This window comes from Malurus melanocephalus, unplaced genomic scaffold (genome assembly GCF_030028575.1).
Source record: "Malurus melanocephalus ecotype Western Australia unplaced genomic scaffold, MMel_1.1 scaffold_707, whole genome shotgun sequence".
Taxonomy (NCBI): domain Eukaryota; kingdom Metazoa; phylum Chordata; class Aves; order Passeriformes; family Maluridae; genus Malurus; species Malurus melanocephalus.
The window spans coordinates 118,372-140,208 of record NW_026623939.1 but is presented as its reverse complement, the minus strand read 5'-3'; the positions used below and the strand labels follow the sequence as shown (position 1 = coordinate 140,208).

Genomic DNA, 21,837 nt, shown 5'->3' with positions numbered 1-21,837 from the left:
GATTATGGGTCATGAACATTCAAGTGAGTGAAAAGAAAGCTGGCAAGGCAGTTTAGAGAGCTTCAGCTGGTGGTGCCACAATGCCTTCAGGCAGAATGGTAGTAAAGCTGAATGCTTTTACAGTATTAAAGCACTGGGGAGCAGGAAAGAAGGCAGAATGAAAAGAGAGGAATAGAGCAACCTTTTTGTTATCTGTTTGAATTGATGCCTCCTTAGAAGAGAAAAGAACATAATGCAAGTGATTTGTCCCTTACAAAGCATCTGGATTAGATGGGTTAAACAGATTTAGAGAAGCCCTACAGAAAGGAAAGTAATACTGCCAGAAGCAGATCACAATGCACACCTGACAGATTGGTTTGGTAGAKTCTCAAAAGCACCTCAAGTAAGAGTTTTTGGACAGGGATTTTTTTAGGTAATCTGAGATATTGCAAGATCAGAGGATAATGACCTCACAGGAACAGAGAATTGATTAAAACACAGAAATCACAGCACATAGAACAAAAGATGAATTTTCACATTAGTAAAGAGGTCAGCAGTGGAGTCAAAGATTTGTGCAGGGGCCTATACTCAACACTTTAAAAAACAGAGTGAGGTGAAAAATTGCAGGAGGTTATTCAATATAGCAAGAATGAGGAATGACAGGTGAACRTTCTAATGTCAATTAACTGCTCATTTTAACTGTAAGTGAATTACTTACAGGTAAATATGGTGATTYACWTACTGGGAAAAAGTAACAATCCCAGTGACCACTCACTCACTAGATCCTGGTGAGGTAACTGTTCTTTAATGGTACCAGTAACAAAGCAAACTTACAACTAAGAAATAAAAGCACACCTTGAGTGATCACAGAGGCCCCATAAATACCCGTGTTTTGAATGCAGTGAGAATGGGAGTGCCTGTAGAACCAGCAAACTTTGGGAAAGGACAACATAAAGGATCAGGAATATCTGTTTCCCTGTAAAAGACAACTCATTGAGAACTCATTATATAGGTTGTTCTAAGAGACAACTGGGATGAGAAAGGAGAAGGAAAGAAACGTGACAGAGACCAATAAAAGCTGAGTGGTTTGGAGAACAGCTGCAGCAGATTAAATACAGCAAAGGTTTTCCAGCCCCTGCAGCTGCTGGTGAGGCTGGAATGACGAAGGCTGCACTTTTGGTAGCAGTTCATTTCCAGCTGTGCCTTSCAGGCCCTTCCAGCAGAGGTCAGGGAAGACAGCTGGAAGCAGCTACTCAACATTACAGACAAATTTCAGAGCCTGAGCTTTGCTTTTTGATGTTATTCTAATGAATGTACCAACTCCATCTGCTAATACAGCACCTTCCAGAGAAAAATAAGTGATTAGAATACACTATAGTGAAATAGCGAATAGAATACACTATAGAATATTTAGGGAAACATTTCTTTTCCTCCAGAACCTAGACCAGAGTGCAACTAGATCAGTTCATAAAAGGCACTTCAAAGCAGAAATAAGAGCATAGTGAAACTACAAACAAAAAAAAGGCTTTAACAGAAGAGAATGGTATTGTTAAGAAGAGAGATGAGTTTTACGTAAATATGTTTCTGAGAGAAGTCAGTATAGAAGATCATGTGCTTTTACATGAGGTTTTATAGGTATGGACCTTAATTTTTCAAAGATCGTTGTCAAGATTTGCAATAACTTGCAGCTAATTTGAATACTTTAAACTTTTAAACCTGTAAAGCCCAAATCAGGGTTCTTGACAYCTGGTCTGTTTGTTTCCAGAGTGCTCACTAATTGATACAAAAATATTCCAGAATAGTTCTAGTTCCTCTTTTTTTCCTCCTACCCCACTTGACACAGGATTTCTGAGGAAAGGCTCATAACTTCAGGGAAAACAAATAAACAGAATTCACTCTGCTTCATCACAGCAGCCCAACACACAGTTCATGTTAGAAATCTTCTGAGTTACAGTTTATGAAATATCTGAGGAACAGTCTCTATCTGATTTCAGAAGGAAACAGCTGGACAGTAAAAAAATGCACATGAAAARTTGTAAATGACATAACTCAAATAGTGCACGTTTATTCTGAACGGTATTTCTAAAGAGTTTAAGAAAAAACAAAAACATGCTCCTGATGTACAACAAGGGCAATGATATAGATTAAAAATGGACCATCTTATTGTAAAGAATTTGCTCCCCCTGCAACTTAACTTGTAACACTGAGAATGCATCTGTAAACCGCATACAGCATACCTTTCACTAAATCTTAACTCAAGAGACCAGGGGTGGTCTTAGCCAAATTAATCAGGAAGCAGTTGCAGATTGAAAAGAAACATCCAAGTCAGCAAACACTTTACAAAACACAGACATTGTGCATAGCAGCTGACCCTGGATTACAACATGGGGGAGAATAAAACAATTTGGGGGATCAAATTGTCACGAGACACAGGGCACCATCAAGATTTAACAAAATATCACGTTAAGTTTGTTTCAATCATAACAGTATGTCATATTTAGTTGGCAGGTTTAACCATTAGCTGCATCAAGTAAACTCAGCCAGTTTCTGTATACACAAAATACATTCTCTCCCTTCCCCCTCCCAAAAATGAGGGATTTCTCTTCTGGATGATTCTTTTTCTCCTGTACCATGGTTTCCTCTAGAAGGGGTCTTTTTGTAGATAGTATCTTCAYACTTCAACCACTGTATGACAAAGCCAGCTGCAGATTCAGGAATAACTTGTATATACACAATTTACACTCTAAAGCTCTTAGCCACATACACTTTTCTTGCTAGATCTTCATCCAGAACAGGAAGCGCTGGTGCTTTTTTTTTTTTTCCCACTGAAACTCTCAACTTTTGAAAAATTTAGTTATTCATAAGCTGTTATTTTCAAGCTAGAAGGATGTCCTCCTGCAGCAACAAGTTCTCTGCAGTAAGCCCATCACACAATTTCAGTGTCTCTGGGTAACAGCACTGAGATATAGCACTCTCCTCCCTCACTCAAAACAACTGATATACTAATAAAATACAACTGTTTGTCATGCAGAACTACTGACCTTCACTTGCTCTTATCCATGTACAGGGAACACAGTTTTCTTAATATTCAGATGAAACCTTGTATTCAACAACTGTTTTCCAGGATTAATAGCCTGGGAAAAGGAGTCTTAGATTTATTCTCTCTTCCACCTCCTACTAAACATTTTATCAGAAGTTACAATGAGGCAGGTCTGCTGTGGAATAGGAGCTTTAAGAATTGTTCTCATGGATACATTCATAGAATGATGGCAGCCCAAAGCAAAAAGAGACAGAAACAAAGGTTAATCCAAGTAAGTTCAGACATCAGACTTGTACTTTTAAACCTGAAGGAAAACTGTCTGTGAAACACACTGATTTGTGGAAGCCTACGACAACAGCAAATCCTAAGAATTCATATCCCCACACCCATCTACCCAACCCAAACACTTACCACTTAGTTCTAGAAGAATGAAGAGCACTTTGCTTGGCACCAGAGGCAGCTATGGTCTGAGTTACAGCTGTGCTGCACAAACATCTTCAAATACAATACTATCTCTCTCTCCCTCCACATACTTCTCTTGGTTTGGTCTACAGATGGCCAGGGAAACTATGTTGGCATATGACAAGCTCATTGTGCTTCGATACATTCCCTTCTAGAAAGATGCTGGACTGCCAACATAACCACCATGAGCAGGTCCTAGCTGGACTGAAAAGAAGCTTTTGTCAAAACTAGGCTGCCTCTGGCCAAGGGAACCGTTTGCATCTTTCTAGCCAGAGTCTGCCACCGAGTGCTGCAAACATAGGTGCTCAGGCCATGCAGACAGGCTGGTGTTGGCCATCTGCCCATCTCCAAGACTCCATTAGTGCAAACCCAGCAAATTAATTAGCCATTTTCCAGCACAACCATGTCAAGATGCACTCCAACAAATGCTACACACYTCTGTGAATGAAGGAGTAATTGTGTAGCAGCTCACATAGTCACCCCTTGGGTATCAAAGACCACAGAATGTGCAGCGAGGGGTGCCATCCTTTGCCTCACCACAACTCCTGTCTTGGAATCCTTGGTTCCCAAGTCACCCTCTCATGACTGGACAGCACCTACTAACCAGATGTATGCTGCAATGCACACTACAGGTTGGAGGCTTTCAGAGCGGAAGAATTCAAGATGTGGCTCTAAACTTTAAAAAACAAACAGGAAAATAATACAGTTCAGCATCTACAAGGGGAATGGGGCAGGTTGGTGTTGTCTCAGCTCAGTGCACTTTCCCAGGTGCTTGGAGAAGAGTCCAAGCTCAAGTTGTTATTTATATTGGCATACATAAAATTGCTGGCAACAGTGCCTAGAAAGGAGCACTGATATTCACGCAAACAAAGCATGAAAGGATGCAAAGCAGAGCTYAGTACAGTTTACTGTAGTCTCAAAGTTACAGTACTAGGAAGAAGCCAGTCAGCCTATTTTCCAAACCCATAAAATGCTCTAATATTTGCTGCTTTCTCTGGTGCTCCACGAACACCCTCTCACCAGAGGAGAACTGCATTATCACTACTGAATGGGGGAAGGGGAAAATAATCTTCAAAGGAGCAAAACCGTGCAGTTCTTCACCACCTCCTCCCGAAGGAGCACATAAACACAGCAAGTCAACCCAATCCCAAGCAAATCCAGGAGACCCCTGCAAAGCTGTGTGATTAGTCAGATTMATATCTGCCTTCTCAGCCTTGCTGCCTGGTTTCCTCAACCCTTACCTCATCTGTGTGGTCACAGATTTAGTAGCTGGAACAAATTTATCTGGAGATAGGTGCTTGCCTTATRTCATCAAAACTGGTAAGGTGGTCACAGTCACCATTTTCCATCCCAACAACACAGATAAAACTAACTTTCAATGAGCCCTGCAGAATTTTACCCATTTTTAAAGCAAGGGTCTTGCCTAGGGATTTCTATTTTYGCAAGGTTATTCTTGCCAACACCAGATCTAGCTCTTAACTCTGGCAAAATTCTGCTGGGAGTTGGGTAAATGAAAATAAGAAAAAAACAAAGACCACTCTAAATCCTCCTCTCAGTCAGTTAAGAAGTGTAGCACCAGCTTGGGTGAGGAGTATTTAAAAAAAGCATTCAAAAAGATCAGCCCAGGCAGAGTGAAAAGGTATGGTAAAGTAGCCCACCCTTCTCAGCAAAAGATGGAGGAAAAAGCCATACTCAAAAATACTGGGAAGAACTAAATATACTTTTTTGAGGTGGGGGGAATAAGAAGAGTGGGAAGTACTGAAGTAACATTCAAAGGTTGGGGGAGAGTAAAGTACCCTGTAGGTTATAAAAAACACAATAATGTAGGAGTCAAAGGACAAGATATTGCTTTGCCTTTTTCCCCCCCACTGGATTTACATTCTGCTTACTGAAAGAATAATTCTGAAGGAAACTTGTCATCAGGATAACCTGCTCAAGCCCTCCACACCTCAAACTTAAAAGAGATCTGCACACCTTTTCCCACCCCAACAGAAAACAAAACCAAAAAACCAATCCCTCCCCGCAAAAAAAANAGATCTGCACACCTTTTCCCACCCCAACAGAAAAAAAAAAAAAAAAAAAAAAAAAAACCACCAAAAAGAAGAGAAAAATAATCCAAAACCAACCAAAACCCAACCCCAAACATGATTGGACAATCCTTGGAAGAAGCATTACATTTTGTTGGAGAGAGGTCAAGAAAAAAAAAAAAAATTAAGATGAAGGGGTGGAGTAAAAAACAAAACAAAACAAAAACCAACCAAAAAAAAAAATCAAGGAGGCCTCTCTTTCCTTATTTGGCGACAAGCAAGTGCAAGAAAGTGTCCACTGGGGTTTTGTTCAGTTGTCGGTCTTTTGCACRTCTGCATTCTGGCCAAGACAAGGGACTTTGAGGTTTTTCTGCAGCACATGAGCATCTGCGGGCTCTATCCTCTTGTAGTAGTTCTTCTTCGTCTCAATGATCTCAAAGCCAAACTTTCTGTAGAAGTCAATTGCAGATTCATTGCTGATCTGGACATGCCTGGGRCAGAAAAAGGGATAAAGAGACAGGGGTCAGTATTCTGCCTCCATAATCTGAATGGTGAAAGATAAGAAAAGCAGCTATCTAGATACAGCCAGGAACAATGGTGTCAATCCAAGACTGGAAATGTTGGTYTTCCCAATTCAATTCTGGGCTAACATTCAGCTCCTGGATGACCCATGTCATCAATAGCAGTAAATGTTTCCCCTCAGTAAAACTCTTTCAAGGAACACAGARTAGCAGACAGACTCTGAAGCATTACTACCTCAGTAATTTCAATTATTTTTAATCTAAACAAAGCAATATGGCAAATATTTTGTAGAGATATGTAGAGTTTCACTGTAAAGCCAACTTTAATTTCTGTAGCAACATTTTGCAGATGACCAGTAGAGTTACCTCAGTGATGATCCCAACACAYTGTAACATAACTGGCAATGATGTTTGATAAGATTTTAACAGTTTGCTCTACTCTAACTACTCCTCTCTCTTCATAAAAAGCTGTGGTACAAAAAAGTCCGAGGAATTTACAAAGTTTTTTTCCCTTGTATTTACTTGCCCCTGGAATTTTACAGATTTTGCTAGCATGTTTCAAGATCTCCAAAACAAACAGCCATCAGTTCTTCATCCCCAACTAGGACATTCATTTGCACAGGTTTCATTTAATAAAAAAGGAAGAAAAAGTAAGAAAGAGTGAAAAGAAAAGAAGACAAATGTCTGGCTCAACAAAAGGCATTCAATAAAGACACTCAAAATTCACTGGACACTGCACAAGTTCATGAATCACTTTGTCATGACAACACGCTGCATAACCATAGAACCAAAGTAACTGTGGAAGCAACAGCAGAACAAAACAAAAGATCTTAATATTAAGCCAAATAAGCACCAAAAAGCTGAAAAAGAACTTTACCATAATGACAAGTTTAGGCACTGATATCAAATTTGGTATGAAGCTGCATAATATTTTCAGATAGAAGATGCACAAGCAATAGATATGATAATAAAATCAGTTGGCCACTAAAATAACCTTAGTGCAATTTTTGGAGCTATTTATTGTCATGCCAGAATCCTTAGTCTGGGATGTGTAAAGAAGGATTATGAAGGATTTGGGCTTTTATTTTTATTAGAATCAGCAAACAGTTCCTTCACTGTGCACACAGTAATGTGCAAAAGCAAAACGGAAAGCCCCAGTTCTATTAGCAGAGAGAGAGTTCATTACCCCTTCTTCTAAAACAAAAGCAGTTTTACTCAGACACTTCTTTAAAACAAATTCCTCTTACAGAGATGGCACAAAGCAACAACAGTAGAGAATGTGGAACAGTTCACACCTCCATGGCAGAGATAGACGAAATTTGAGGAGAAAGGAACTCTGTTTTATCAGTGCTCCTCAGGAAGCACCTTCAACAGCCCTGGCAAGTATTCAGGGTATAGTTCTGTGGCAGTTTAAGTCCATCCAGGCTGTAAGCTTGCACTGGTGTGGCAGAAAAGGGCAGTGATGGACAAGAAGAAGTTGGCTCAGGGAAGTGAACAGCCAAAAAACTGCATCAGCTTACCTTGTAACCACAAAGACACCAATGCACAGGAATAAGCAGAAGTGTGAAACCAGCAGCCAAGAAGCACAGTTTGGCATTTATGGATTTTAGACAAGCATTTCTCTATTTCCACAGGGACTGTTGGGTGACTGTCCTCTATCCCAATGCTTGTTCTTGTCTGCATCATGCAGATGTGCAGTTGATTTGAAAAAAAACCCAACAAAACGAAGCACAAGAAAACCACCCCAAAACCCAAAAACACACTAAACAAAAACACCTCCAAATACAACACCCAGAAACAAAACTGAAAACAACTTCCCCAGCTGGGTGAGAGCACTGATCTAGTTTATTGTGTTGCTGCACAAATAGCTGACCTGGCAGTGTACAAGAATGGAAATAGTAGTTGGCCTTATTACTGAATGTAAACTTTGAGTGTTTGCAAACATCTCTGATGTTCTAACCCACAGAGTGCTGTAAAAAAGACAGAAAGCAAATGCATYAAAACTGCATTCAAGACTTGCAGTATTTTCCATTCTGAAGACGATCTTGTTTGATAAAAACAAAATCCTTGCTAAAAAGGATTTTGTGTCACAGTGTAATTTTGCTCTAGAATGTAATTTTGTAACTAAACTACTTTCAAATTCAGTAAATTTGCAGAACACTTTATAAAGCAAGCACGCTTTTTGTTTTGTCAGCATTACACAAGCCCAGAATATGACCCCTGGCTTTTCAGCTAGTACTTCCAAGATGTTCCATGACCCCACTAAAATATACACTAAACCCACACTTGGATCTCCATCCCTTTGCTCCCATATCTACCTCTATCATCTATCAAAAATGCATGAGTGTAACTCGATTACTTACAGATAGATGTTGTCAAAAGTGCCATCTTTTTCACAGATGTTTAAGACATGATTCAACATCTTAGTTCCTGCCAAAACATAAAGAAATACTTAAGAAAACTAGAAGGGCACAATTAAGTCTGTACTTAGCTAGGTGATTCCTTGATGAGAGGCAGGTTAACTATAGGTAGATTAAAATGATAATGTGAAAACCAGGAAAGGCAAATAAAACATGATGTGTAAGTATTTTACTCTCTGACTGCTCATGAACCTCAATTAATTTTTTCTTTCAAGAATAAATAAAAATCACAACAGCCGAGAAGCATATGTATAAATCAGYTTATTTTAATACTAGTTTCAAGGTCTCAAGCTCACCTCAAAATACAGCCAAAACACTGTATAAAGCAGTAAGGGCACTGGTAAGCTTTTCTACTAAAGATCTAGTGAAATAATTTAGAATAAAGTTATCTTTTTAATCCAGTTTATCAAAGCTAACAGGTTACTCCAAGGTCTTGATTGATCCGTCCTATGCATTTGCGATGTGGAGCAAAGAACTAAATGCAGTACAGACAAAAAGCAGGTTCTACCCCTAAGCAGCAATAATCAGTAGTTATRAAGACAAAATAAATAGAAAACCCTTACATTTAAAAAAGTGAAGGGAGAAGSCAATTAAAGAAYTGTGTTCTACTTATGTATGAYTTGCATACTGGCTAYGTATCTCTGACTAATTCATCTCTCTCYRTGACAATTTTCACATCCATGGAAGCAGAGTACTTACATCACAGGATGATATTTAATTAAGATTAAAGTAACCTGAAATCCTGAATTAAAAAATTCTACAAAAAGTTCATTTATGAAGGACAGGGGGAAATGAGCACATGATAAATCATACTCTATCCCCCAAGTCGCTTCCAAAGAATCAGTGGTATAAAGTACACTACCTTGGTTAAAAATCTGAAGGAGCATTTAAAAAGCTGCACAGCAATCTGGTTTCTCCAYGACTCAGACACAAAAGAAGATCCTCCTTACCTATTCCTAGCCTTCGGTAGGGTGCCAGGCATCCAAGTGTCATGATGTACAGTCTCTTCTGGTTCTGGGAGTGATCCACCCTACAGCACACTGCTCCCACTGCAATATCATTGAAATAGGCTGCCARGGAGGGAAACAAAGGCTTATCAGTAACAAGTCTCAAACTACACATACAGCTCTTTCATTTACACCCTGTATCTTCCTTCCTCCTTTCCCTCTTGCTAATTCTTCTGTCCAGACAAAATAGCATACACTGTGGATTCACACTTGGAATGAAGTCACCAGTGCTGCTTTGACACAGTGATTGCTTATTACTGCTCAAACCAACCAGCAATGACATCAGGAGGTACACTGGCAGTGCACAACTGTTGTCTTCTGGAACAGAAAACATGCCTATTCCCAATGGGATGTAATCTATTTACMACACAAACCCTCTCAGGTTGGGACWGTGGGTTTTTGAGGTTCCCAGTTATTTTTYGTTATGTAAAACAAAATAGAAGGAGCTGCTATTCAAAACCAATGATGAGGACTTCTGCCACCACAGCAYAAAATTACTGGCAAGAACATTTGTACCTAATTTGGCAAGTTCGCCAACCTCCAGTACATCCTTGTAGAACTTGTCATTGTAGCTGACAGGAAAAATGACCTGGTTTAGCCTCTTCAGCTGCTTAATGTTGTGTGGCGTCACATCTCCCAGCTCGATCCGGCTACTGGAACAAAACAAAACATGCTTAACATCTGACATACTGCAACATTTTMGAGGACACCAAAAATTAATTATTTTGTTTATGCTTAGAGAAYTACCCCACCTAATTGTCTTCAATACATACTTGAACTTTCACGCCCAACCCATACACAATCAAGTCTTATGTTGGTGGCTGATTTAAGTCCCAAACCTAGTTTCAGTCAGTTCTATACAGTCACAAGTTTCTCAGGCCACACTAAGCACTAATGTACCATAGCATATGTGTGRTTTTACTGGGTGGGAGAGAGGAGAAAATGGATCTCTGCAGAAGTATTCGCTTTAACTTTATCCCATTCATTTCCCCTCTGATCATCAAGATCACAAGGAAAAAGAAAATATGGGACACATCCCTTTCTGAGCAAAAATCTCTTGACATAAACCATCACCATTCTARTATTATTTTAAAATTAATTAGCTATTAATCAAACAAATCAGGCATTAGGAGACAGTCATTATGAAATATTTATGATAAGTGCAACAGGACAAAAGTATATTACCACAGGCAGCCTGGACAAGATGGCTAAGAAAGGGAACATGGCCAGAAGATGGACCTTTACCAAGAAAGTTTCAGACAGAGAATAAATAAATAAATGCAAAATTAGAGTCTAAGCTGGTAGCTGCTGAGCCAAGACATCACCTCTGAGTCTGGCATTGGGCCAGAGAATSAAGCTCTGTYAGTAGATGGCTAAAARGCACTTGCTGACACATTTCCTTGARCCCCTGGACWYYCCCCCTCTATCTCTCACMMYTKSCACATTCACTGCTGCCTCCTGCCATCTCTTGCTGACTGTCTCCTGTGCTCTGTCACTATCTGGTTTGTCCTTGCAAGGGACAGTATTTTATCATGGAGAATAGYATGAAAAAGGTTTGAGAAACACTGCAGGAAGCATAAATCAATATGCTAACTATATCTGTTTAAATAGTGTGTATTCAAACCATAAATTACTTTAATGTATAGCACTAGCTGATTAAATCAGCACCACATCTATTATGCACAAAACCATTTAATAAGTAAATTAAAAAAGAACATGAAAAGGAAGACCCAYGTAATGAGAATTCATCGTTTTGCTCGAGGACAGTGTGGCAGAACTGGGGCCTTGAGTAAAATCATGGGAAAGCTGGCACTGCTAAAAGCAGCAATCTTGCTGTCCCTGAGCCACTCATTTCCATCTTCTTGCTGGCACAAATGTTTGTGCAACAATGTGGTGAACCAAAACCAATTAAAACTAACCTYGAAAAAAAAAAGAAGTTTAGTTTTAACCCACATCAGTCCCCTGACTGGGTTCACCACACAAGTCCTCTGCCAGCATAAAGAAGAGAAAAAAAGGTTGCCATAGGCAAAACAAATTGGTTCTTGAACAGAAGTGCCAGCTCACWCCAGTTTAAACTGGAAGCACTGTGCAAGAGGAGCACGGAATGTAGATTATCTGGAACAGCTGTGAACAGTCTAGAGATTTGTGCTACACTTTATCATTCATAGAACAACATGCACTTTGATCCTAAGGACTTATTTATTCCAAATAGCCAAGACAAGGCACCTGTAACAAAGGACTCAAAATTATCACTCCCTTCTTTTCACCAGAGTAAAGCAAACAGCTTTGTGGGGTCTCTTTTTTTTGTTGTTTGTTTTTGACAGCTGTTTACAATTAGACCTGCTTCTTCAAGTTATGTCTCAGCCAAATCAGTAACTTAAATAAGCTTACTGTGTCAAAGGTTTTACTAGGCCAGTCCTATGCATTTCAGCTCAGTAGAGGGTGTACCAGAAATACTAACCTTCTGCTATTGCAAAGAAAAAAATTAAATAATGAGCTCAAATTAACATATGAGAGAACATAAAAATGTGTAAAGAACCTGGAGTGCTCAGAAGGGACATGCCCTTCTGTCACTGTTGGCCTGACAGCCGACACAAAATAACACAAAGACACACATATACACACACAAAAAGCAACCCCTTTATTCTGGGACAGGTCTCTTTTATCCACTTTAGCAACCAGTGCATACATTTGTGTCAAACATACATTGGTCAGTGAGGCTGATACTTTCTACTCAACAGCATAGGATTGGTAGGTTTGCAAAAGCTACAGTATTAGTAATGTTTATAATTGTAAGCCACCTGCATTATCAATTCTACATTCTAATCTTCTTTTTCTCAAGACAGCCAAGAACGTGGTGTTTTATTTCCATGCAAGCTGTTAACACTCCCTACACCCTTCCCTAACAGATTATTTCACTCTGTAGTGTCAATACTCTATGATGCCAGTAGTATTCCTAAAGTCCACACTCACTAATGGCACCCTACATCTAAAATGGCACTCCATGAAAGATGGAATAGCCCACTGTACTCCATCTTAGATGTCAAAGCTTCTGGAAAAGTCAGTCACTCCACCTCAAACAATTGTTTTTAGCACAGAGGATTGAGGAATTCTTGGCTCATCACGTCAGGTTTCTTACTACTACTGTGTTCTACCAATCCATACACTTTCCTCAATGGAATACCAGCTTTCTGAAGCCACAGAAACATCTTTCATTGTAAGGCTGCTCCCAAGCTACCATTATTCTCAGTCAGTTATTCCAATGTACTTAAATCTACCGCTATGCTGTCTGTAGATGATGGGTAACAACAGAGCCCCTTGCATAGGCCTTTTCAGAGAGTTATGATCTCTTCATACCCTTCTTTTAACTAAAGCCAAGCTGCTGATCTTTTCCTGTAACACTGGTTCTTGATTCCTACTATTGTCATAGTAGCTCTACCTTACATTCCTTCTGATTAAAGTTGATTTTCCTTAAACAYGGCTAACCAAAACTGCTTACAGCAACCCAAATAKTATTATCTTGTACAATGGCAARAAGTTTTTCCTGTCAYTATCAGAAGCATTTTCCTGACATCCTATGACTATGTTTGCATTTTTCACAACTGCAACATTCCGTGACTTGGTTACTGGGGAAAAACACTTGGAGATGTAGTAAAGTTCCCTAGTTAAGGGAACTGATTCCTGATGTATAGGCTGCTCTCTGTTAAAGGTACATGGCAACACTGCCCAGTGATGTAAGAACGGAAGTGAAGAGTGATCCACCAAATCCGAACAGAAGTGTGACTTTAGTGAGGTGACATGCACCAGCTCCTGAAACTGGATGCAAGCCCAGAACATTGGCATTAACACTCCTGTTAGTGCATGCCAGTGTCCTAAGATCCTCCAGGCACTGGCTAGAAAAAGCCTCACATGTTTTGTAGGACCAAACACAATCTAGTTAGTCCTGCTGCAGTTGCATTGCTCTGCCTGCAGCTTACAGGGCTGTGAATTTAACAGTCTRTTTTTCCTACAATGTATTAAATTAATACTGGTGGAAGCAACACAGGCTACATGAGATATTAGTGTTAYTTATGCTAAGACTGCCTTTTGCTGCTCARCGTATACTGGAGCAGAACTGCCATACATAACAGCTCAAGAGGCAGCTGATTTCCAGTTACAGTTCAAGAGGAAACGCAAATTCACTCCCTGGGAATACCAAGTGCCAAACACTAATTTAGAACCAACATCAGGGAGAAAAAGGGTGAATTTCACGTTTCYTAATGCTGTAAGAATCTCAGTCTCATTCAACTTTAAATAGTGCAAGTCTCTCCCCAGAGAGATGTGTCTGCCTGAAACAGATCTCCGTGTAACTGATAGCTGGGCTCAGGCTTATTGAAGGCATCTGGCAGGCTAAATTTAGCAGAGCTGTATCTGAAACTTGTAAAAGTTACYGAAGAGTAAGTCAGCAGAGGCAGCACAGAGAAACAGATTAAGAGGACTTCAGAGAAGGTTTGTCACCTGCTAAGCAGCCAGCTAGCTTTATTGTTTCTATTTTGGCTTCCAAGTCAAAGCAGGAGTCTAGACAGGATAATCCACCCATAAAATAAAACCAAACCAGAAGTATGAATGCTATAGACCTGAAGGGTGTGGCTCTCCTAAGATTCTTCTCCAAGGCCAAAAGAGCCTCTCTTGTGTTTTGGGGTCTAGGGTTGTTGRGGTTTTYGTGGKKTTTTTTTTAATTKGTTTGTTTTGTTWGAGGTTTTTTAATAGAACTGTCTTGCTAGGCACACGTTAGTCTAGCTCTTGTGGGCAGACCAGTATGTTTTCAATTATATCAAAGATCTGTGGGCTGCATATCTACTCTGCTTCACTTGTCAGAAAACCAGAAGGGTAAGCACAAACCTAGCATGCAAAAAGYCTTACCAATTCATTCTGAGACTCCTGATCTTCTTTAGTCCTGCTTACTACCAAAAACATGCACTGCATGACACCTGATTCTCTGTTGGAATTTACCCCCAGTTCTAGTCTGTGGAGGGCTATAGTGATGCACAGAAGGAAACAAATCAATTTTAAAATCAGAATTAATAGAAGTCTTCATTCAAGACTTGCAAGTCTATTGGATCTCACTGTGAATAGGTTTTAATGTCATGCATCACAATTCCACAACACATAGATCAGACCTTAGCTGCYTCTCCCTTTATCACAAAAAAAGGAAAAAAAATACACAGCACATTACAACCAAGTTTCTTCATTACATCTAAATATCACATAATTTACTCTGCTTCAGTCTAGAAAACATGACCACATACAAAAGACTGGCCAGTCTTCACATGCAAGAAGCAAAGTTATGTTATAATAGCCTCACAGTTTTTCCAGCTCAAACAAGTCCTCCATCTCAAATCTTCAAGTGAAAAATAWACTTTCCCAAGAAAATTATTAACGATCCCATTCTGCAGATGGATACMAAGAGCAGGAATCACTATGCCCAGCTGACAGAATTTTCAAACTCTTAAAATATCAGAAATAAACATAGCTGGTCTAAAACAGAAAAGCAGACACACATACACCACTTAGTTGTCCAAAACACTCTACTGCTCCAGAGCACCTCACAAGGTTAAGACCTGAATATTTCATCAGCCTATCCCAGGTACATCAATATCAGGTGAAAGAGGAAACAACTTGTCTGCAATCATACAGCAGATAAAAAGCTGCCAGAAATTCCAACTCTTCATTGCTGCTGTAACCACTTTTCCTTAATTACTGAAGAAAGCTCACAAGAATATCGATTTTGATCTATGATTGCTAAACAGAAGTACTTCACTATTTTGAAAAGCTTCCCTCAATATTAATTTTATGTCTCCATTACTATATCCTGAGACATTTTACAGATTATTGCCTCTTTCCTTACCCTCAGTGCCCCCAGATCTAACAATTAYAACCCTTACTTGCCTCCCAGAAGATCATAAACCTTTGCTAATTAGTGCTCACGAAGTACCTGATGATGATCAGGTAAGAACAGAGGCTTACCTTCAAATTCAAAATAGAAGTGATGCTTACAAAGTACCTTATTTACATAAATACAGCTTGAGGGCACTTCTTGTAAACACACAGGTAACCAATGATGGAATTGTCATATCAGGAGAAAATCGTTTTTCTGCTACACACTAACTATTCCTATAGGTCACTGAAACACATTTCTTCACAAATGCCTTTGTCCATTAGAATAGTGAAGAAAAAAAAACGTAGTTCATTATGGATTTTCTACCTATACATTGATTTCAGTCCCAGAGCTGGGTTTTGTAAGGTATTCAAATCATACATTAATAAAATACTGTGAAAAATTAAMAGAATATGCTATCAGTTTTATGTGCCTACCTTACAAGCACTTCYAAGGCRAYAATTATTTTTCCCTGTCCTTTTMSTAATTTTCACTAAGAATGAATTGTTTTAGAATGAAAATCTGTGCCAAAGATCTAAAAACAAATAAATCTTCTTTAACTGCAATTTTCAACTTAATTTGTGATCTTTACTGATAATTCCAAGCAGAGAAAACTTTCACAAGCTTTCAACTGTTGGCTGGGTCTCATCCCATACTCTCAAGAGAACATAAATACAATGCTTAGATGGTGAAAATCAGAATTTTTTTCAGGGCTAGAGATTCTAGTYTGCTAAGGGCCAAAAATCACATGGAGCCTGGAAAAGAACAGGGAGAGGGAGAAAGAAGGCCAACTGARCTCAGGAAGGACTTCACAGATGAAGTTCTTACTATGAAGCACAGTATTTTCAATTAATTAAAGAAAGAAATACTCTGCCCCCAGGAAAAATCAAATATCTGAATCACAGTCACCTAGTAGCAGCGTTTTGGAAATGGTTTTGGCTCTATTTTCAATAAAGCCTGAAGTCCAATTTCCTTCTCATAATGAATTAATYCAACATGCTTTGACACAAATACACAGTCACCCCATTTCAGTGCTGTGCTTCTCGCTCTCAGGTTTTCAAATCCAAGAGTCTCCAATTAACAGGTATTCTATGCACAAACACTCTCTTCCCCCTGGCTTCCCCATCTCAAACTCCCTCCTGAAAAACTTCTGCTGCTTTACAACTCCCATATGGGTCACTTCTTTCCCTTTCCCTTTTTCAGCCAGAAGTAGAAAGTAATTCTGACACTGCCTGCCTCACTTAGAGCAATAGGGATGCAAGGAAGYACTGCACTTCTCTCTTATCAATTCCCAAACAAATACAAAGATCCAGCTTCTTATGTTCTTTCCTCTTCTGGATAAAAATAWCTAGTGCCTTCTCAGATTATTCATCTGAACACTTCTAACGCTTGCCAAATGGGCAGGCTCTTCAAGTTCTGAATGATTTCCACTTGGATTAAAGTATTTTTCTGGCTCAACCATCATCCATTATTCCCCATTTTAAAAGAGATTTAGTGCAGCAAAGGAGGATGCATCATTGCTTGTCCTCAGGAGATGGCAGCAGAGTCTGTGGTGTTTGGTGATTAACTGAACTTACCACCTTTTTCATAGAAATGTCCCCAACTACCAAGCCAAATCTACATGCAGAAAAAACTGAATGGTAAAACACTACTCAAAACACAAGACTGGGTTCTAATGTGCTTCAGTAAAATGGCTACAACGCCTCTGCTATATTCCTACCTTCCCAATCCTTCCTACTTCGTGGAATGTCTTAATCTTGTTATAGAATTAAACTCAAARTGGTAAGAGTTATAAATCAGGTTAAAGTTGCTATAATAAACTGCACTGAGTTTTTTTATAAACTCATTTAGAAGCTGTTAAATCATTTGTAGGCTTGCATATAGGCAAGGTCTAAATTTTCMATCCATGAAAATAAATGCAGAGTATAGCTCATACCTGGACATTTCTAGGTTCAGAAAAAGCCTAAAAATAAAGTGATTTTCAAGCTCAATTACCTTTTTTGTCCTGCCTCCAGTGCATATGACCATTCAGCAGTTTTCTCATAAACTTGGAACTTCCTCCCATACATGTTAAGCTTAGCACAGTGCCGAGTAAACGGAAATAAATCAGCAGCTCTGCACAAACTCTGTCATACTGACTCAGGAGAGAACCACACACCCCCACCACCCCCCCGTTCTCCTCAGGAACAACATCTTCAGGACCTTGAAAGGTTTACCCCACAAATCCAGACAAACAACCAGAGATATCAGAGCTTACCCATAATCACTCCCCACACTTTAAAAATAATATAGTTGTTTTTCTGTTTTGTTCAGCACTCCTCAGCTGTGATCTCTGTCCTACAAAGGCACCTGGAACAGCACCAGCCTGCAAAGCCTCTGGGTTAGGAAGTTCTCTGGGGCAGCAGCTACCTGTTGTGTGGGATGTAGCCTGTTGGACTCTCCCACAGCAAGTCAGGACCCTTAGAAACTACAAAACCTGAGAATTAGCTGCACATCTGTAAAAGTTGAGAGACAATCTCCTAAAAGTATTGCACACTTCTTTCTAAGGGTGGTTTAACACATAGAAGTCTACTCCCTGTTTCAATCAGTTTTTCACCACGACTCAAAATGTGCTGCTGCATGACAATCCCTCAGTGTTTCCCATCAAAACTGGAGAGGGATTTGGTCAATGTGACAAAGTAACACATGTCCAGGATCACTGGGCCCTGCTTCTAACATGCACTACATGTACCACGTATGTGACAGAACATGCATGCAATGGAGCAAGCAAATCCTACATTACCCCTGTATAATGTGGTTTTTAGGGAGGGCCATCAGGGAAAGGCTAGATGCCTTATTCTCATAGGTTTCATCTGAACTGAAACAGGTCAGAAATGCACCCTTACTTTAYGATATCAAATGTCACAGACAGCAATCAGCAAATGCTCAAGAACCAATGCAAGACTTTCAGTTTTCTCTCCTTAAAATCAGCAGCATAACAACTGTAATGAAAAGACAAAAACACTGAGCAGCAAGTGAATCAACATCATGAAAATAGCAAAGTGCAGGGAGTATTTACATCTGCTCTATAAAAACAGCCAAATTACTACAGACAGTAGAACCTGAGTCCCTTCCACTGGTATTTTTCCTCATGCGAACACAGTTCTAAAATAGATTTTCAAATTCCAGAACTAACAATAACATACAATAAATTKAAAAATAAATTAATCTTTAGAGAGTCACAAGGTTAACTAACAGAACAGTAAATTACCTGTTTTTCTAATCACGTTTAAGAAAAAAAAAGGGAAACATAAACTAAAAACTATAAAAATCATTCAGGTGAGGATAGAGTAAAYATAAAGCCAAGTATCATAAAACCAGGTGGAAKCTAGTAACAGTTACCAGTTCTAAAGCTGGTGTTTGACTTATCAAATAAGAGAAAACCCACAAAATTTTAAACAGCTGAGAAAACACATAAATCTTTTGCTATTTCTGAAACCAGAGGTGCCAGGTAGAAGAGGGTAAGAGTCATGTAACCTCAAACACCCTGATGACAGAGACACYACCAACTGCTATGCACTATTAACACACATCTATGTGCTATTTTAAAWTCAGAGAGCTAAGAAAGAAGGCTGCAAGCAACATACATTGACTACACAATCTTTTAGATCTGAAATTTCATGTCAATGAACTTGATAGTCGTTTCTTTTTTAGTTCTTTCTCTGCTGAAGTAGACTCTTCATAACTACAGCTGATAAAACGTCAGCTGCTCTAAGAGCTTCCAAAAAAATCTCTGCACTTTGTGGTATGGGTTACAATGTGATGCATAAATTCCCAGAAAAAAAACAGTCAGACGGAGTCAGTCTGTTCAGAAGGACTTATCCACAATTTTGGACTCAATACTGAAGACAGACCAGATCCCTTCAAGCACATCAGTTTCTGTGTGCTGGGAGCTGAAGCTTTAGATCTATTTTTGGACCCATCTTTTGACAGTACTTGTACTTTAAGGATCTTCACCGATCTTTGGAACTTAAAAAACAATATGGATTTGTTCCAAAGTACCTCTGTGTAATTTATACATTCCTTTTGAACTATTCTTCCAGTCGTTTGGGTCTCACTGTATTTAAATGGGGTTATTTTTCAGTTTGAGATCTGTCGGCATATTTGTCTCCATCTGAATTTTTAGAGAACACCTGGATTCAATATGAGAATCYGCACAAGAATATGAGTGCATTCTGCACCAGAACTTGGTGTGTGGTGCTAACAGTGTTTTGGCAAGACAGGGATATGCTGTTCTTCAAAGAGATGAGACAGAAGAGTCTCAGAAGAGAGAGAGCAGAAGAGCAGAAGAGCAGAAATGCCAAGTACAGAACCCAAAGCAGTAAGTCCTGAAGTTGAACCAATAATAAAGCTGCCTGTAAGTAAAAGTAAAGTAACAGAAATAAAGTGTTATTAAATAAAGGTGCTCTGGAAGCAGAAGAGTGGTATGCAGGTTTTTTCTCCATAGCTTTTTATTTTTAAAAGACTCACAAGAAGTAAAAAAAGTCCAGAAAATGRGAACTCCTGATCAGTGCAAGCAAAGCCAGGCTCAGTTCCTCGGGGAGCACTGCTGCACAGCAGACAGTTCTGGCCAGAAGATCCCCACAGCTCCAGCCTGGAACGCGTGGGCCGCTTTCCCACTCAAAAACTCAGGTCCCAGTAACCCTGTCCCACGGCTGCCACACAACCAAAGCAAGACTAAGCTGTAGCAAACAGCAGAACAATCAACAAAGGATAAAAGGAAATCCAGTTCTGTCGGGAGCGCTGCATAACAATGATAGCATCAACTGCCACCTCATCTTGGCTGATCTGTGCTGCTGCTCTTCCCGAAAACTCTGCCATCCTCATTACAAGGTGACTAAGAGYAGGGGTGTCCTGTATTATGTAGGGYGGTGCAGGTGGATGAAGGGCTGTCCAATATGCCAAACACACCTATTTTATGTCAGCTGAGAGTCTGCTTATTTGCAATCATCCCTGAACCTCTTTTTACAGGCACCTGCCAGCCCCTCAYGATGCCTGAAGCTGCTTAGATGCTGTAAGAACCAGCTAAGAGTCTGTTATCAAGCAGTCTTGTATGACCCCACCCCTATTGCTAATAAGCTAAACCCCTTACCATTTCTTAGTAAAAGCTTAAGTGATTCAGCTTCCATTCACCCTGCCTTAAGCTGCCAAACTGGAATAATAATACCCATCATTGCATAACACCAGTTCCAAGTGGACTGGTTTAATGCTCTTTTGAGAAACMGCTGGGGAAAGCTTCCTTTGTGCCTATGAAGAAACTGAGGTACAGAACTGGAACAATCACGTTTTGTGGAACACAAGTGATGCTGAAATTAATAAACATGAGGTGATTTAGCCAACACTGAAAAACCTGTCCCAAAGTGACCTGGACAAGGTCAGGCAGGTCATCTGACACCAAAGCACAGCTGTGAGTGTAAAGGCCTCCMGTCTCCTGTAGAAAAACGGCACCTCACTGCCCCCACTGAGAAGGAAATCAGTGTTTTCAGCCAACCAAATTTGAAATCTCCGCTTTTCAGGAGACAGAGAGAAGCGATGCCAGGCCCAAAGCAGCGGGCGTGCTACAGAAACACGACACAGAACACATTTCGTTTGTCATCCATCCAAGCCGTGCATCCTCCACGTAGCAATTAAAGACTTAAAAATCAAGAAGAGGGCTAAGAGGATGTTACACACAATAGCACCGCAAAACCACACATCCGAGGCTGGCAGCGCAGAGTGAGCGGCAATTCTTTGCCACCGCCAAACAAGGAGCAGAGAGGGGCGAGAGCCCGGCCAGCATCCCCGCCCGTTCTGCAGATCCCAGAGCCCGCAGGGCGGGATCCCCCCGGAGCACGAGGAGCCGCCGCGTCCCGCCCGCTCCAGCGCGGGGCTGAGCGCGGAGATTCCTCTCTCCGGCCGCGGCACAACCGGGAGCCCCGCGGGCAGCTCCTGCTCCTGCTCCTGCAGCGGCGGGTTTTTCTCCCCGAGATGGGCTCCCCGGCACCCGCCCGCCGCGGGCACTGTCCCAGAGGGCGGGAGAGACGCAGCAACACCTCCCGAGCTCAGAGGCGGCGGCACCGCTCGGCCCTCTCCACCTCTCGGGCCCGCCCCGTTCCCCGCTCCGCTCCCGGGCAGCCCCGGCGGGCCCGGGCCGGGCCGAGYCCCGCACTCACCCCTTCATGGTGCGTCCGCGGCCTGCCCGGCGTCCGCGCTGGCTGCGTCCAGGGCCCGGCGGTGCGGGTGCGGCTGCGGCCTCCCCGTGCTCAGCGCGGGTGGCTCAATCTCCTCCCGATCCCGATCCTGATGCCGATCCCGATCCYGATCCCGATCTTGATCTTGATCCCGCTCCCGCTCCACATGGGCCTCCGCCCGCCCCGCCCCGTGACCCCTCACCTCACGCCGCGCGCGAGCCCCCGCCCCGCCCGCCATGACCCGCCCGCCCCGCC

The 21,837-nt window shown here is 40.9% G+C and overlaps 1 protein-coding gene across 3 annotated transcripts; it reads right to left on the bottom strand.

The window, feature by feature from the left end:
• Positions 1–5,550: 5,550 nt before the first annotated feature.
• On the bottom strand, positions 5,551–21,778 carry NAA50 (N-alpha-acetyltransferase 50, NatE catalytic subunit). 3 transcript variants are annotated; one of them, XM_057384410.1, is made up of 5 exons: positions 21,565–21,778; positions 9,973–10,109; positions 9,400–9,519; positions 8,393–8,459; positions 5,551–5,999 (listed from the first exon to the last, which is right to left on the bottom strand). In XM_057384410.1, the coding sequence occupies exons 1-5, from the start codon at positions 21,570–21,572 to the stop codon at positions 5,819–5,821; spliced, it is 513 nt and encodes a 170-aa protein (XP_057240393.1). In that variant the 5' UTR covers positions 21,573–21,778; the 3' UTR covers positions 5,551–5,818. The 3 variants fall into 3 exon arrangements, with proteins under 3 accessions (XP_057240393.1, XP_057240394.1, XP_057240392.1); XM_057384411.1 differs by having other exon boundaries at positions 9,973–10,106; XM_057384409.1 differs by lacking the exon at positions 21,565–21,778 and having other exon boundaries at positions 9,973–10,159.
• Positions 21,779–21,837: the final 59 nt, after the last annotated feature.